General features: G+C 45.9%; 2 protein-coding genes and 1 non-coding gene across 3 annotated transcripts; 2 read left to right on the top strand and 1 right to left on the bottom strand.

The window, feature by feature from the left end:
* Positions 1-9,409: 9,409 nt before the first annotated feature.
* On the top strand, positions 9,410-11,740 carry LOC125739979 (sperm-associated antigen 16 protein). Its single transcript, XM_049010587.1, is given in 2 exon segments — positions 9,410-11,073; positions 11,075-11,740. Coding segments are annotated over 2 exon segments (1,812 nt in total). The 5' UTR covers positions 9,410-9,744; the 3' UTR covers positions 11,558-11,740.
* A 129-nt stretch (positions 11,741-11,869) lies between these two features.
* LOC125739992 (proteasome maturation protein) lies at positions 11,870-13,750 on the bottom strand. The gene is made up of 6 exons (XM_049010612.1): positions 13,617-13,750; positions 12,861-12,961; positions 12,532-12,592; positions 12,329-12,430; positions 12,143-12,236; positions 11,870-12,052 (listed from the first exon to the last, which is right to left on the bottom strand). The coding sequence occupies exons 1-6, from the start codon at positions 13,617-13,619 to the stop codon at positions 11,985-11,987; spliced, it is 429 nt and encodes a 142-aa protein (XP_048866569.1). The 5' UTR covers positions 13,620-13,750; the 3' UTR covers positions 11,870-11,984.
* Positions 13,751-13,937: 187 nt separating this feature from the next.
* Positions 13,938-14,009, top strand: trnac-gca (transfer RNA cysteine (anticodon GCA)). The gene has a single exon. It is a non-coding gene; the product is annotated as a tRNA-Cys (tRNA).
* Positions 14,010-17,743: the final 3,734 nt, after the last annotated feature.

The raw sequence follows: 17,743 nt of genomic DNA, 5'->3' as shown, positions 1-17,743 counted from the left end.
CCGGGTGTGTGTTTGTGTGCATGAGCGTGAATAAACATTTACTGAAAACTTTATTAAAATAACTAAGGCTTTATTCTGTTAATGTAAAAAAGTGTTTGATGCTTGTTACTAAATGCTGCTTAATGGCTGCTTCCTCAGAGACAGTTACTAGTCCATATAATGATAGACCACATAATTTCGCACCTAAAACATAATGTCAGGGCTTTTGCCATTAGAAAATAACGCATTTGCTTAAAATAACACACTGATAAACATGACAAATGTTTATCCCTTAAATTATAACAATAACTAAGGGCTTAGTCCAACAAAGTTTTTAAAATGTTTTTGAAGTACGTAGCTAAATACCGCTCACTATAGTTCCTATCCGGGACTACGGTGCCATCTCTGAATCGAACGGACTCCTTGCAGTGCCTTGTTTTATGAATTCTGCTTGAAAACTTTTTCGGCTACGTTTCATATTGGAATGTTGAAGATGTTTTTGATGTATGTTGCTAAATACTGCTCACTAGTTCCTACAGCTATTAAATGTAATTAAATAAACTGGGCACATCTTATTTAAAATAAAACTATCAAAATACAACTAAATTGTTTTATTCCTTATCTTATTGGTTTTAAATTTATACTAATTTGTCATACATCCGTTACGGCACTTTATCCCGCTGATTAAACAATTGTAATTAGATACTTTACCAAACGCCCCAGACCCGCAGCGGGGCGTCCGGGCCTATGCCAGAGCCCCAGAGCTGTGGTGTTAGAGATCGACTTTTATTTAAATTAGAAATATGCTATACTATTTACAAATAAGACAGATTAATAAATAGAGGCAATGTGCTTTCTGCCAGGATGGAGCTGTTGTCTGTCTGCTTCTCACACTCAGGACCAGCGGTTAAAGGAGATGTTACAGTCACTCTGCAGGCACCCTGCAACAATTTGTCAACCGGCGGCCATTTTCTTTCATTGACACTTCCTTCTCATGGGCTTATCGCTCACGGCTCCAAAAGCTCTTGCGCCGACGCCCTGTTACCCACTGCCGCGGACATTAGCTGACCGACATGTCTAGACATGCAATACGCATAAATCCCCCCTAAAAACAGGATGGCTGTGTTTTACTGATATAAAATAGTGCATTTAAAAAATAAATAACCCGTTAACAATACACAACTACTACTTTTACCATTTAAAACTGCCAGACTCTCTTTCCTCTCTAGCTAGAAAAGCTTGATGTGTCTGATGACCACGTTAAAGTTATTGTTAAAAGTTTAATTATGCCTTAAAACATATTTAAAATATCGCATTAATAAGTTAATGTATTTTATTTTACTACTGATTCCAATTTGGTGCTATATGCTTTTATTTGGTAGGATAGCGCCATTTCTATCAGCTATAGGCCAGGGTACGTATGGGATGTTATGCTTAAATTCTTTATCGTTGGCTATATGCTTTATAACACACGTTATACTTATTTTATACACAATTTTAAATTTAGATAACTACTTGCCTCAGCTGTTTTCAATAAAAGATAGTGTTGTGTGAGGATCGTGGCTTTAAAGCACAAGCATGACATGGAGAGAGAGCGAGAGTCATTTTAAGAAGGATTGCCTGCGTTATTGCTTGATTCTTGTTGACAAAATGCTTAGGATGTTTTAAATAACACATTGGCTGAAAAAGAGTTTCATTACTTAAGACCCTTTATTCATAATGTTTAAATTTATTTGAAATAAAAGGGCTACATGTGTCCCTGTTGTGGCCATTTTGAAATGTGTGTCTGCGTGAGTGTGCATGCGCAGGATCGGGGGCGTCTCGGGCAATCATTTCAGCCGCGTTGTTCAAACCGGCCGGTCGCACGTTCCAAAGCTGTGGGACTCGCTCATTTCGCCTTTTACCTACCGTCAGGTAGGTAAATGTCAGAAGCAGAGCCAAGTTAAGCTCCACCCAAGGTCCCACATAATATCTCTGACATCACTCACTGACATGAGGTCTCACAGCAGCAGTTAAAAATTATGGTGAGCAGTTGGTGTTGTACAGTTGGCCAGGCCATCCATACTGTGAATAAACGCCTGCAAAGTGCAGCTTTACTGCGCCGGAAACATAGCAGACCACTCGGAAATTCTAACAATGTTGCTAAGCAGGGCACGGAATGTGCGTTCTGTGGGAGAGAACATGGCGGTAAAGAAGAATGCCCAGTGCAAGTTAGCAATGCAACGAATGCAAGAAATTAAATCACTTCTCCAAGGTGTGTAGAACCCAAATGCAACACACAGCAAAACACAGACAGCGAAAGGTACACTCTGTTGTGACTGAACAGACACAGGACTTGTTTATTGCCTCAATCATAAAACAGCATGCAGACACAGAAACACAAACTCAGATTCAAAATGGATACAGGTGCACAAGCTAATATAATTACCGCAAACACATTTTACCAAATGTACACTGAACAAAAATATAAACGCAACACTTTTGTTTTTGCTCCCATTTTTCATGAGATGGACTTAAAGATCTACAATTCATTCCAGATACACAATATTACCATTTCTCTCAAACATTTCTCACAAATCAGTCTAAATGTGTGATAGTGAGCACTTCTGCTTTGCTGAGATAATCCATCCCACCTCACAGGTGTGCCACATCAAGATGCTGATCTGACATCATGGGTAGTGCACAGGTGTACCTTATACTGCCCACAATAAAAGGCTTCACAGGAAGTGAGGCTTCTTTTTAAGGCTCCAGGCCCAGATTCCCATATCATTTGGCATTCTGGGAAAAGCTGCATTTCTAATGCACTACTGAGGTCAGAACAACCCCTGCATCTGGCGAGAGGCTGCTATTTGCTGTTTGATTTGATGTTTACAAAAGTAAACATCAAATCAAAACATAGACAGAGAGGCTTTTATCATATAATATATACTGGGCTTCTAGTTTAAGTTTTTTGTGTGCCCATGTGGTTTTCACATGTCGTGATGCAGTGAGTAAAAATGCTCAAAGAGGAACAAAGAAACATCATACATCAGCAGAAATGGTGCAGAAAGATGCTGGACATTCCAGCAACATTTATCCTGCATTTCAGGAAAACATTAACAACATTGCCAATGTCTGTGTGCAAACTCAGTTCTCTCCGATGGTCATGTGCTTTGGCCTTTCTTGGGGGGGGGGGGGGGGGGGGGCATAAACAGTAATGGGTAAACAGTATTATGACTCGAAAAAGAGCTGAGAGGTAACTGCAGAGACAGAGACTCAGACAACAGACAGTTACTACAAGAAAGGCACGTGATTCACCCTGGGTCACCAAGGGCAGAATTGCACTGGTCTCTCCACTAGGTGGTGCTGTCTAAGGAGCCCTCTCCCCGCTAGGTAGCAGAGAACAAAAAAATCAACCATATAGAATAAACAAAAAAATGCTACGGGTCCCACAGTGGACTTATAGTCTGTCAGTGGATAGAGGCCTGACCTTCTGAGCATGAAGCTTATCCCCCTGACTGTAGATCCAGTGCATTAATCACTGCTCCACCTGCTGCCCACTGACTCACAGTGTGAGTAGCGCTCCAGGTCCTCCAGAAGGTTTCCCACGCTGCACCACACCCATACCGCATCACAGCAGGGCGCTCTATCATACTTATCTTCTCTGTGGTGTCTGCATCCACACCCAGTTCCTTCAGCCAATCAATCAGTGCCTTGTCAGGCTCCACATCAGCTGGGATGTGAAACATGGAGGGCAGGTGGATGTCTGTGGTGGGGAGTAGAGGCTCATGTGCTGGAGAGTTTGGTTACATCAGTGTTGGTGTCAGTTCGGATGCTGTGGCAGGTTCTGGCTACATGTGTGTCCTGTCATGTTCCAGCATCTTGTTCTGCCTGTGTGTGTGTTTACAGATAGGCTGGTTCTTGACTTGTATCACTTCCAGATTGTGCACCCTCTACTGGAGACTACTTCTGCACCAGGTCCTCCAACAGCCTACATCCCATAGCATGCTGCAGATTTCATCATTGTTCCCTATACAGAGGCCACCATCCATCCATCCATTTTCCAAACCGCTTATCCTATTGGGTCGCGGGGGGTCCGGAGCCTATCCCGGAAGCAATGGGCACGAGGCAGGGAACAACCCAGGATGGGGGGCCAGCCCATCGCAGGGCACACTCACACACCAGGCACTCACACATGCACACCTATGGGCAATTTAGCGACTCCAATTAGCCTCAGCATGTTTTTGGACTGTGGGGGGAAACCGGAGTACCCGGAGGAAACCCCACGACGACATGGGGAGAACATGCAAACTCCACACACATGTGACCCAGGCGGAGACTCGAACCCGGGTCCCAGAGGTGTGAGGCAACAGTGCTAACCACTGCACCACCATGCCGCCCCCGACAGAGGCCACCAATCTTAATAAAATCCAATGTTTGAATGCTATGAAGTTTGATCGAGTTAAATTTACAGATATTACAGCTTCATACTTTTACCCACTATTCTTAGGGTGGAGAACCAAGATAGTCCGTATATATCAGTATATATATTTCTCACCTGGATTGAGTTGAACCCCCTGTCCTCACGCTCCCATGGTCCTAAACTCCTCAGTGTTCCGGTTTGTTATGCTGTTTCAAACGAGCTGCTTTCTGGCAGATTAGCAGCCCCTGCTGGTCACTGTACAGATTAGCAGCTCCTGCTGGTCACTGTACAGATTAGCAGGCCCTGCTGGTCACTGTACACAGTGACCCAGGAGCCCAGAGGCACAGCGATTGGCTCAGGTCTCATTATAAAGCCTGTATGAGAGATGAAGGTGTATTCAGACCTCGAGCTCACATGACCCCCAGAGACAAGATCATGTGACTCTGAAAACAGGTCCCCCCCCCCCCCCCCCCCCGCTTGAAAACATTATTATTCTGCATCCAGAGGTTTTCCAATTTAATTTGTAGTGCTTAAGCACCCACTAAATCTAATTTTAAAATCCTGATCGGCTGTTACCTTGAGGTGGGGCCTCATTAATATGTGCACATGAATATCTTACATTAGTCACCAAAGCTACACAATATCAAGGCTTAATCTTTTTATACCACAAACATGGTCTATTCAATCATAAAGTCATGGTACAGAGGCTGATTTGTATCTGGCTGTTGTAGTGTGTAGCTAATGTGTAAGGGGATATTGATATGTGCAGAAATGTCCGCCTGGTGGTGAGACAGCAGCACTGCAGGGCAGCTTGTGGTGAAAACCGCATAGACTATATATATAATGCAGAATTACTGAAGGCTACAGGTTACTGAAAGTGGTTTTAGAAACATGGAATGTAACCTCTCTTGTGGGAAAGGAACATGAGCTGGTGCAGGAGTGGAAAGATACTGAAAAGCTTAACTTTACTTCTAATTTAGCACAATAAAATGTATAGTGCAGCACAAACAACATCAACACTTACATTTTGTTAATCTTGCTGTCGGATCCAGTAAAAAAATGAGTTGATAGCGAATGTCCAGTCCCGCTTTTAATTAAAAATGTCAGTGGCACTGACCTGTCAGTTAAAAACCTATTGGCCAATGGGGACACTTCCCTGAAACAAACCCGCCCACGTGAGAAGTTTGTGTCAGAACTGTAAAAAAAAAGTCAGGCAGCGCAAGCAAGGACACTGGCAGTGTAAACAAAGGAAAGCATTAACAAAAGACCAATAATCTGTTTGTAAGTTATAAATTTTACTTTTGAGATGACATTTCTTTTGCTTGTTTTTTTTTTTCTTCTCAAAGCCTTGTTTTTGCTTGATATCAAAGTTTCGCTTGATAATATCGGCACAAATATGATCCCATAGAATTACCCCTTCAACTTTTCCACATTTTCTCACGTTACAACCACAAACTTAAATGCATTTTATTGGGGTTTTATGTCATGACTAACACAAAGTAGTGCATAATTGTGAAATAGAAGGAAAATGATGGTTTTCAAAAATTTTTTAAGAATAACAATCTGAAAAGTGTGGCATACATTTGTATTCAGCCTCCCTGAGTCAATATGTAGTAGGACTTTGACTGGGCCATTCGAACACATGAATATGCTTTGATCTTAACCATTCCATTGTAGCTCTGGCTGTATGCTTAGGTTCGTTGGAGCTCTGCAGCTCCAGAGTGACCATGGGCCTCTTGGCTGCTTCTCTGATTAGTGCTATCCTTGCCCGGCCTGTCACTTTAGGTGGACGGCCATATCTTTGTAGGTTTGCAGTTGTACTATACTCGCTCCATTTTCGAATGAATAATTTAACAGTGCTCCACGTGATGTTCAAAGCTTGGGATGTTGCTTTATAACCTAACCCTGCTTTAAACTTCTCCACAACATTATCCTTGACCTGTCTGGTGTGTTCCTTGGTCTTCATGATGCTGTTTGTTCACTATTGTTCTGTAACAAACCTCTGAGGCCTGTATTTATACTGAGAATAAATTACACACAGAGACTCTATTTACTAATGGGGTGACTTCTGAAGGCAATTGGTTCCACTGGATTTTAATTAAGGGTATCAGAGTACAGGGGTCTGAATAAAAAACCACACCACACATTTCAGGTTTTTATCTGTGAAACATTTTGAAAACCATGTATCATTTTCTCATCACTTGACAAGTATGCGCTGCTTTGTGTTTGATCACATCCCAATAAGCCGCATGTATCTCAGGACGCTGTGCATGTTTGCTGGGTAAAACATTTCAAATCAACGTTTTCACTTTAACTTAGAGATACAGCTGCTCAGGACACTCTCAGTGGTTCCCTTGTAAAATGTGGTGAGCATGGAGGATGGGAGGTTTGCCTCCTTCAGCCAACGTAAAAAATGCAGTCACTGTTGTGCTTTCTTCACCAGAGAGGTGGTGTTGAGGGTCCACTGTGAGATCATCCGAGATCATCAGAAATTTGGTGCCCCTGACAGTCTCCGCCTCTGAGCCCTTGATTTACAGTATAGTGGGGAGAGGACAGCACGGGCCTTCCTGAAATCAACAGTAATTTCTTTCATCTTGTCCAGGTTCAGACACAGTTGCCTGTGAACCAGTCCGCTAGTTACTCCACTTCTTTCCTGTAAGCTGAGTCATCACAGTTGCTGATGAGGCCCACCACTGTATGGACTTTATGTTTTTTTTCAAGGAGCACTTCTGCACACAAGTTTAAAAAAATTAGGAGCACAGACAGAAATTTTGGAGCACAGTCAGTTCTGTTTTTTTAAGCACTCAATGCATCATTAAAATACAACTTCACATGTAGTCTAGTGGAATGGAAAGGTTAAGCATGACAGACAAAACTGACAAGAAACTAGATTTTTACACAAGTCCAAGTGATGTGGCCAAGCTTTGTACGTGTAGTATACGTAACCGGTTTATCTGCGTTGTATAAATTTTCTATTAAACTCTGAAAATAACCTGGCAGCAATATAGCAGCAAATTAAAAAGTAAGACATTTACTGCTACAGCAAATATATGCGCAGCTGCCTTCATGCAGGCTGCGTGGAAAAAGGCACAACTGCCCAGGTAACACTAGAACTGCCCGTTTCCCATAACAATGAGCATCAAAGTCCTTTAACCTCCAAGCAAGACGTACTTCGGGGTGTGCAGCCCTTTGTTTGCCCTAATGTACCATTAGTGTTAATAACAGCAGCGAATTTTAACACCCTAAACCAAAAAACCATAATGTTTCTAACAGAGTGGTTGCTCTGTCCCGAAATTGTAAAGATGAAAAGCTTTCAAACGCAGCATTTTATAAAATGCTGGATAAATAGATGTAGTTTACTGGTGATTTCATGTTCGTCAAAGTTTATGTTATTGAACAACTGTAGAAAGCAAGGTTATTTTTCATACCAATCAACTCAGGTGAAACAAAAAAATGTATGTTATCTGAAATGAAATTACCATACTTTTTATTTAATGAAAGGGACAGGACATGCAGTGGGTGGGTCCTGTGAGGCAGACAGTCCAGTTTTCATGTACCTCATGACTAGTCTGTCAAAGCACTGTATGATGACAAGTGCGACTGCTATTGCGCGGTAGTCATTGAATATGATCATAGTCTTCTTTGGCACAGGAGGGATGGCTGCCTGACTTGGATGTTGAAGATGTCTGTGGGAGATCTGCCAGCTGGTCCTCACACTGCCAGAGCATGTGGGCAGGAGTGTCGTCTGCTCCTGTAGCTTTGCATGGGTTTCACTCCCGATAGGGCTCTGCTGATGTCAGGTGTGGACAGACACAGCAGCTGTCTGCTTACCGAAGAAGACAGATTCACCCCTGAAGAGACTAAAATACCAGCTGTTTCTTCAAAAGCAACATTGACTGCTGCATTTCTGTGTTTTGCTTAAGTTATAATAAAGACCGTCAGCATCTCCGTATTCAAACAAGTTACTCTCAGTATCACAGTATCGGCTCTATAAAAGTCAGTTACGTCATTAACGGTTAAAAATGATTATGGCTATCCTTATTTTAGTCTTCGATTTCTTTTTGTAATAATATATGTAGTTAACATTAATATATGCAATACACATCATTTCACAGACATATTTGGTAGTACTAAGCACTCATTAGAACAGTAAAAATTTGCTGAAATGAAGGTTATTCGGTACTTACAAAGGAATACGAGGCTGAAAAACATTTTTATCTTTCATACAAGTTTTTAAGATGAGTTAAGTCAGATCACAAAAAGGAAATTCTGGTATCTGTTACTAAAAAGTGAACTGAACATCTCACTCAGCTCTGCTCTGGTATAAATTGGACAATACAGCAGGAGCGATACACACTGAACTGTCTGCTGGTTCTTTAATGTTGGACTCACCACAGAGATTCACACTAAATACAGAAATAAACAGCAGGTCACAGAGGAAGTGAGTGAACACAGCACAGCACTGACAGTTTAGCTAAACACAAGAGCTGCTAACTTAAGCTCACTGAACACAATCTCTGTGGGTCCAGTGCACTCTCTCGTACCCATGTTTGTGGGGTTCTGGGGGGTGGGCTGGTCCAAGGGGCTGTGCATACTGGGAGGTTTGTGCCTGAGAAAGTTCCGGTCTGTTTAAATGAGATGAAAGAGTATAATGCAGATTGCAGCTCTATTCATTCTACAGACATCATATTGTGGGGCTCAGCAGTACGCTTGGAGCCTGCAGACTGTGTGCACGAAACATTTCTAATAAAGTTCTCCCAGTGAATAAGGCATAAATACCCAAACACAGTTGACGCAGATATACTGCAGCTTTCCCCATTAAAACACTGCACCTGAATTTCCGTCACTCTCACCTTCGATTTGGGCGTCCATTTTGAGCCTCCCAAAGGATTTAAAGCACCTTTCATGTCACATGAAATATATAAAATTTTATGGATGTTACATATTTGAATAACTGCCTTTGACTAATATTTATCACGGAATCATATGCCGCCATCTAAAGAACGCGGTGCATTAAAAGCCCGATAACTGTCCCTGATCATGTCGGGCGGACCTTATACAGACCATATGCCGGGGCTCTCATATACAGATGGGGATTAACGAACTAAAACAAAAGGAGAGAAACGTTTTAAACCCGCTGAAGTGTTCAGAGAAGAGCTGCAGGGCAAACTATAAAAAGTCACGCCCAGCGTAACTTAATAACAATCCTCTAATTTTTCAAGAGAACCTCACCCAAAGCAGTAGGAGGGTTACGGCGCACATGATTGGTTCGCCCGGCTCGCGAGACTCACAAAAGATATCGCGGTATTTTCTCTGGAGCGCTGCGTCTGTTACCATGGTGATTGTAAACAAGCTGAACTGAAATGGAAGTGCCCGGGGAATCAGACGACGGTGCTTTTTACTTTGAGCAGGTCTCCATACCAGAAGACTCAGAGGATGGTTACCAGTACAAGGAAGTCACTCTTGATGATGACTGCAGCCTCACAGAGGAGGATGAGGGTTTGGAGGCCACTGTGAGGGCGACCCGGGAGCACGCTGAAGGCACAGGGTCAGTGGACCACAGAATTTTCAAGGACGCTAGCAAAGTGTCCCACATACCTGAAACGGTTGATGACTTCCTCCGGAATTTCCTCGTCAAGATGCGGATGCAAAGAACGCTGCAGAGCTTTCAGACGGAGTGGTATGAGATGGCACAGCACGGTGAGCTCAGAGCAGAGCTGGCAGACTCAGTGCCTGATGCCTACACCCACAACCAGCTCCTGGAGAAGCAGCTGGAGGACATGCAACGAGGGCGGGATGCTTACAGGAAAGAATTCCTCAAAGCCACGGAGACCCTGACCAAGGTGCAGAAAGAGCGCGACTTTCACTGCATGCAGCACAAGCGCGTAGTCCAAGAGAAGATCAGGCTGACAGAGGAGCTCAAGAAGCTGCAGGAGCACCATGCATCTTGTGAGGCAGCTCTGAGCCTGCTGACGCACAAGTACCAGGAGAGTCTGAAACAGAAGGTACTGATCAGCCTGGAGAGGGACAAGGCGCTGGGACGCCATCGCAACACCAGCACCAGCGGGACACAGCTTCAGGAGGCAAAGTCAGCTTGTGGCGCCTTCCAGGGGAGACATGAGCGAGATGCCAGCAGAGAAGCTGAAGCAGCGGCACCGGCTGGCATGTCCAACTCTCCCACCCGACCCACCACTCGCAGCAGCGCTGGGAGACACTCCAAGGACTCTGAGTTCCCTGCCGACACACGTGTTAGTCCCCTGCTCTCCCAGGGGAGGGCGCTCTCGGCCAAGGCCTCAGGCTTCCGGCTGAGCGGCACCCTGCAGGCCCACACGTTGCCTATCAGTGGCCTGGCACTGCACCCGCGTGAGTCGCTGGTGGCCACAGCCAGTGATGAGGGCACGTGGAAGCTGCTGGAGGTGCCAAGGGGCCGGGTTGTCGCCAGCGCAGGGGGGGAGCATGGTGACTGGCTGTCAGGGTGCTGCTTCCATCCAGATGGCAGCACCCTGGCTACCAGCGGCGGGGATGCTGTGGTGAGACTGTGGGACGCGGCGCTGGGCGGCTGTGTGCTGACACTGCGAGGCCACGCCGGCGCAGTGTGGGGCTGCTCCTTCCACTCCTGCGGCCTCTTCCTGGCCTCCTGCTCACAGGACGGCACAGCGAGGCTGTGGGACCTGCAAAGCGAGCGCTGCCGGGGGGGTCCTGCGGGGCCACGCCTCCGCTGTCAACAGTGTGACCTTTCTGGTTTCCTCCAGCACACTGCTGACCGCCTCGGCCGACAGCACCGTGGCCCTGTGGGACGCCCGCACGTGTCTGCGTGCCACGACCTTCACCGGCCACCAGCACCCCTGCAACCACGCAGCATTCAGCGCCAGCGGCGACGCCCTGGGATCCTGCGACTCACGGGGCATCGTGAAGCTATGGGACGTGCGGACAGCGCAGGCCGCGGCCGTCGTGGACCTTGGGCCGCATGCCGCCAACCAGGTGGCCTTTGGCCCATCGGGGCGGGAGCTAGCCGTCGCCGGGGACGACGGCACCATCAAGGTGGTGGAGATCGGCTCAGCGCAGGTGAAGAGCCTGATAGGGCACGAGGGTGCTGTCCACAGCGTGGTGTTTGACCACAGAGGCGAGCACCTCCTGTCTGGAGGCTCCGACGGGACCGTGCGAATATGGGAATGAGGTGGCACGCACGCAGCATGACCTTTAACCCCTCAGGAAGTGAAATGCTGAACCAATGCAGAGAAAAGCCATACAGGTGGTCAATGTGACCCGGCAACATTATCAGTAAGTAAATTAATGAGTAAATTATACATATATGAAATTAAACTGAAATAAAACACAAATTTTCTGGCAAATGCTGTCTGATGTTATTGTATAAGGGCACCGACATGCACGTAAGTGCCCAACCACAGGACCACACATATAAACACATGAGAAAGAACTTTTGTTGATGTTGTTGGACCAAATAAGGCAGCTTAAAGAAACAGCTAATCGGGGGATTTTCACTTTTATTACAAACACACAACATAACTCAATTTGTCACAGAACCCAAAGTAAACTGTATAGAGGCAGAGAAACAAAGCACGCTGTTTACACGCATATGAACTCAAAGCACTCCCAGCTTGTACTCCACCATGATGTGGGGCTCCCCCATCACCTCACTCTGTGCTGGATCTGTATGGACAGCAGAGGGAGCCAGTTACCAAAGGAACACAGCCCGGATCATAGTGCCTGGCTTCATATGGGTCCCTATCACATTCTTACCATTGAGTATGTCCTCAAAGCCGATGTATTCATCGCTGCCCCTGAGTGTATCCAAGGCGATGTTGGAGCTTTGCAGGAAGGGCAGCCTCTGAATCTACATGGGGGGGGGGGGGTAAATCAGGTGGCATGTGAAGCAAGCCTTCCTCTAAAGGGCGTAAGGACTTACGCTCCCTCCCTCCTGCCTACCTGCCGTGCAGCCCGGTACTCCATCTGCAGCTTGAGCGGCGCATGCAGCCCCTGGATGTTCCTCAGCGTGGCAAAGTTCATCTTGTCCTGGTTAAGCTGGAACTGTGGAGAGATGCATGGAGATGAGGTAAGCCAGCAGTGAGAGGCGTGGCCTCAGTGTGGGCAGGGCAGAGAGGGATCACCCCCATGCGTCCGTCACTCACGTTTTTCTCAGACAGCTCCAGCGGGTGACTCGGCAGCAGCTCATTCTTCACGCTGGTGAAGCTGAAAACAAGTGGCAGCCAATCAGTCACTGTCACTCACATGGTTGCTTGGGTTTTCTTTACATTACAATCACTCTCACTGGCTGACTTTTTATTCATTCATTTTCAGCCACTGTTATGCTTCACCTTTGCTGCATGAAGTCACTTTCTTAACAGGTGTACTTGGCCAGTCGGCTTTGAATGTCAGCCAGGTTTCGAAGCACATGCCTCAGTGTGATAAACAGGCGGAACATGCAGCCACTGCTGCTGGTTTCACACACTGCACTCACCCCTTGCGAAGCGTGTCCTGCACTCCATACGCTCCAGCCTGCGGGCAGAGACCCGTCACAGCGACGGTGTCCTTCAGCTGGGATCTCAGGCCACGGGTATTCTGGGGTAAAACCAGGGGCAAATAAACACAGGGTCAGCACTGACATGGAGAGCTCAGTCTCAATAATCATAAATAAATAAGCAAACTAATCATTCCCACTACATTATACACTACAAGTAAGTCATTTACTAATTACAAAGGGGGGGATGTTTGTCCATAAAATAAACCACAAATCCAGGACGACAGGGCACGAAACCCAAACAAACAACAACAAAAAAAAGTAAATAATAAGGACAACGGTGGCATGGTCAGCATCTACATCAGAGGAGGAAGGAGCCGCTCGGCCAGCGTAGGCGCTTTGGCCGACCCCCTGCATCATGACATGATAGTTTCACTTTCGCATAAACGCCGCGTTTCCTCACTTTGACATCTAATAAGCGTAGTTAAAAGCGAGTGAAGCTAATCCTGCCACAGGCAAATGAAAACACGAACATGGGACGCACTCAAACGCACCCTAAATCGGTAACCTGGAAAGCGAGGTAACCAAACTAGCAACCGGCTAAGCGGAGTGACTAATCAAAACAGGGCGACTGGTAAATGGAGCTCCAGAAGTAACTGAAGCTCGGTGATTAACTTCCACGTGTACTAACGAGGCATATGGAGACTCCCGACACAGAAATCTTATAATAATTTTATAATCAGCAGCAACACTCACCATGACAATAACTCAGCTGTACACTTCTCCGCACCGCTCGTCCGTCACACTAATCAGGTACTTCCGGTCTACTCGGAGTATGATGATGTCATTTCCTCTGAATGTAAAAACGCAATTTCCCATCGAGAGAAACTCGCATGTAATACTCTTCCGTATTTAACTATTTATTTCTATATCAAAAGTCACATAAATAATGCATACTTGGTGATATTCAATATTAAATGAATCTGTATAACATATAATAACCAAAAAAACTGATCAAGAAGACCCTACTTCAATAATAAGTTTATATAGGTAATTTTGGTTGCATGTTGTCAGTTAGGGGGTATAGCTCAGTGGTAGAGCATTTGACTGCAGATCAAGAGGTCCCCGGTTCAAATCCGGGTGCCCCCTTCTTTTTTATTTTATTTTTAAAATATGATCAATTACACAATGCTATTGGTGTTTATCACATTTTTATTCCTGTTGTAATCATTATCAAATAACGCCATCATCAATAAAGCCAGAGGCTGAGGTGTCAATTTCCAGCAATGTGAGTGAATTGAACAAATCTCCATCCATTCATATGAAATGATGTGCTGCACAATTTGGGTGAAATGTGTGTTTATTGTTTTCCTGCTCTGATATCACCTGATTTTGAACATCTCCTAAGGGATGAGAAATGTTATGACAATTTATAAATAAAACACATGCGGACATAATAGTGCAAACTATCACACACGTGAGCAGAGCTAGCCTTTTGCTCTGTTCTACCTGGGATGAGCTTCAGGCCCTACAGTTCAGTGCTGCAAACCTCCTGCATTGACTAGTACCTGTCAGACAGATTATAGCACTGTGATGCATGAGCTCCCTGCCCATAAACATGAACTGGGCTCAGTTATTATCCATCAGCAGGTGGCAGCAGAGCTTACAGTAAAGCCAGCAGAGAGCTGCTCATGACTGGGGCGAGATGTTTGGTCGACACAGAGCCTGTTTTTCTCCTTTCTGATAGATCTGATCTGCATGTTTGTTTGACTCACACAAACCTGCTAGACATGCTGCTACATGTATAAGTCAAATACTGATATAAAATTATAAATGCTTTCATTTTATGTGTCGAGCATAAATCCCTGAGGATCCTCTGGTGACCATGGTCGTCCATCCCATGATGCCCCTGGGGATAAAAACCCATCAGGAACAGTAACCTCAAGCTGTCTGCAGCCACATAACCTCCTCCCTCTTCTTCATCCACAGTGGACCTGAATCACCTTTGTGCTGGTCTCCAGGGTGACAGGATCCCCATGCAGGGAGAAAGAAGGTGGTACTCTTTCTGTTAGTGATTGCTAGTGCTGGTGAAGGCACCAATCAGAGTGGTCATACTGGGCAAAGGCATTATGGTTGTGGAGCTTCTGGGGCACTGGGTCTTGTGGGGGTGGGCAGGATGAATTACATGGGCCTGTCTGTCCACTAAGGGCCAAGGATCTTGTGGTACATGTTGTGGTAGAAAGGCAGTCTGTTAGGAAACAGTAAACTTCTGAATGGGGTCCTTACAATGAGTGGGCGTGATTGGCTTAGACTGGAGAGGAAGATCAATGTTATATGGAAGAGATGGGTGTGATCTGTGGAGGTAGACACTGCCAGCAAAAACAGGGTGGTGTGTGGTTCTGCAGGTTAATGCACCTGAGTAGAAGGTCACTGGCTCAAATCCCATGATTGGCAGAGTGATGTCACCATTGGGCCCTCATCCCCAGGGACTGGCTGACAGGCATCAGGACAGAGCTGAGATGAGGTAAGCTGAGAGGGCGTGGACCAGACTGCAGCCCAAAACCTCTTTCCTCTCATCAGCATCAACAATGAGCCATCCAGGGCTGAGCCAAAAAAGCCAGCGGCATCACGGGTGGGACTGCTCACATATACCGGCGGCGGCTAAGAAAGACACAATGTGATGAGTAACAGCACAAAGCCTGGGGACATGAAGGGACATGGGACATCTGGGCCGTAACACACAGCTGGGGACACAGGACAGGTCTCTATGTGCTGTAAGACAGCACACCTGGGGACATGAAGGGACATGGGACATCTGGGCCGTAACACACAGCTGGGGACACAGGACAGGTCTCTATGTGCTGTAAGACAGCACACCTGGGGACATGAAGGGACATGGGACATCTGGGCCTTAACACACACCTGGGGACATGGTGCTATGCAACCTTCAATCAGCTACCTCACACAGACCAGCACAGAAAACCGAGTCTTTGATGGACTTTGACCTTTATCACAGTTTTCACCTTGGGAGGGGGGTTAGGCAGCCAGTTGGCCTTGGACCCCAAGAGGATTTTTTTCTCCCTACTTGGGAGTTTTTGGCTCCTCTCCTCTGTTGTCATCTTGCTTTCATTCTTTTATTTCTTAGTTTTTCCTTTTCCCTGTTTTTGAATTATTCTGTATAAACGATGCAGGAATGTATTACAACACACCCATGTGAAGAGCCCTTGGGGTGACTTTGTTCTGAAAGGCACTATATAGAAATAAATTGAATAAGACACTCCTGGGGACATGGACAGGTCCCTATTTACCATAAGACACACCTTCAGGCAGCACTGAACTCCGGCCTGACCACTGGCCTGTGTGTCACGAACACCCCAATCCCACTGTACCCCCCAAGGCACTGTGGAACAGAACAGCATTTTTTGTTTAAGTGCCCATTCATGGTCGTAGAGATGATGCTCCCATTTGGGCCAGTTAATTGTAATTTATTTACTATGTTTCTGTCTACTGCAATGGACACTGATTAGCCAGATAATTATGAGCAGTAACAGCTCACAATGTATATACATACAATTCTATAAATACCCACTTCTAGTTCTATACTGTTGTTAAATTCCCAGATCTGTTTAACTATAAGCAGGTATTTATTTATACACTGTGTGCATAAATCCAGTTTCATCCTCCCAGGCTACATTCAGCAGGCTTATAGCAGTGAAGATATTAATGATGTAGATGAATTTCCCATGTAGCCAGTGGTGTGTTCTGATGGAGAAGAGATTCCTAGAACGTTACCATTCATGTTCCCCGTGAATTTTTCAGATTCTCTTCATATTTGGGGGCCATTTAGGGTGCATCTACCAGGCATGCTCGGTGTGCTCCAAGCTTCTTAAAATCCTCTGTCAGCCGGCAGCACCAGAGCCTTCTAGAAACCTCCGTGGAAATGTAAGAATTTCAGCCTGTTTACAGACAAGCCCTGGGAGACATTCCCCCACTCACACAACTGCACAGCAGCTTCAGAAACCTGACACTCTTATTTGTCTTTATGAACTGGAATGCATGGATTAGCTAGGTGCGGCTGCTACCATTTATCCATTTATTGTGTTTTGTTTTATACGCACCTGAACTATTTCACACACCCGTGTAAAACACTGAGGACAAAAGCTCTCCACAATGCAGGGAACACAATACGGTGCCCAGCCAACTGTCCATCCTGTTCTCGGTGCAGAGCCGCAGAGCCAGAGGGACAGCCTAAGTGTAACATGAGGGGTCCTCAGGGTGTCGCTTCCTCACCCACCTGCAGGAGGTGTGTCCCTCTCCATTTACCGCGAAATTGTGTTTTTATTGCTTTTTTACGGCTTGACATCCCTGGGGGAGGGTGTCAGCCTTCATGGTGAGGAAACCCCACCTATAGTCCGCCAAGGGAGCTCGGGGGTGTGGGGGTTCGGGGAGTGTTGGCTGATCTATTGATGATCAGTGAATGCGGCTGATTGGCTGATTGGGAAGCAGGACATCTCTCATCTCTGGGTGGAGTAACCTGGAAAGAGGATTCATAGAGGCAATGCTAAACCCCAGTCCCCCCACCCCTCGCCCCATCCCCAGCACACCTCGAGCAATGCTTCAACCTAAAGACATAGAAGTCTGTACTGACTAACACATCTGGCACTCACGCACAACTCTATGCTAATATGCTAGTGTTCAAAGGTAAAACGGCAGTAGCTGTGGGCGACACCTACTAATATACCTTCTTCCGGGGCCACAGGGGCCCTGTGTGATTTTTGACTCTTAGACAGTGGAGCCGCCAGCACTCTCTGCTCAGGCTTGTCATTGCAAGCTGCTGGTTCTACTTAGTGTTTCTGACCGGGTCGAGGCAATACGCCAGGCTG

Source organism: Brienomyrus brachyistius, chromosome 4 (assembly GCF_023856365.1).
Source record: "Brienomyrus brachyistius isolate T26 chromosome 4, BBRACH_0.4, whole genome shotgun sequence".
NCBI classification, from domain to species: Eukaryota; Metazoa; Chordata; class Actinopteri; order Osteoglossiformes; family Mormyridae; genus Brienomyrus; species Brienomyrus brachyistius.
This window is presented reverse-complemented; position numbering and strand designations above follow the sequence as displayed.

Excerpts from the sequence above, each read along its gene's own strand:
- LOC125739992 (XM_049010612.1), bottom strand. Across the intron at positions 12,593-12,860 it reads CAGGACACGCTTCGCAAGGG|CTTCACCAGCGTGAAGAATG; the intron begins GTGAGTGCAGTG and ends ACTTGTTTTCAG. Across the intron at positions 12,431-12,531 it reads TGGAGCTGTCTGAGAAAAAC|TTCCAGCTTAACCAGGACAA; the intron begins GTGAGTGACGGA and ends ATCTCTCCACAG.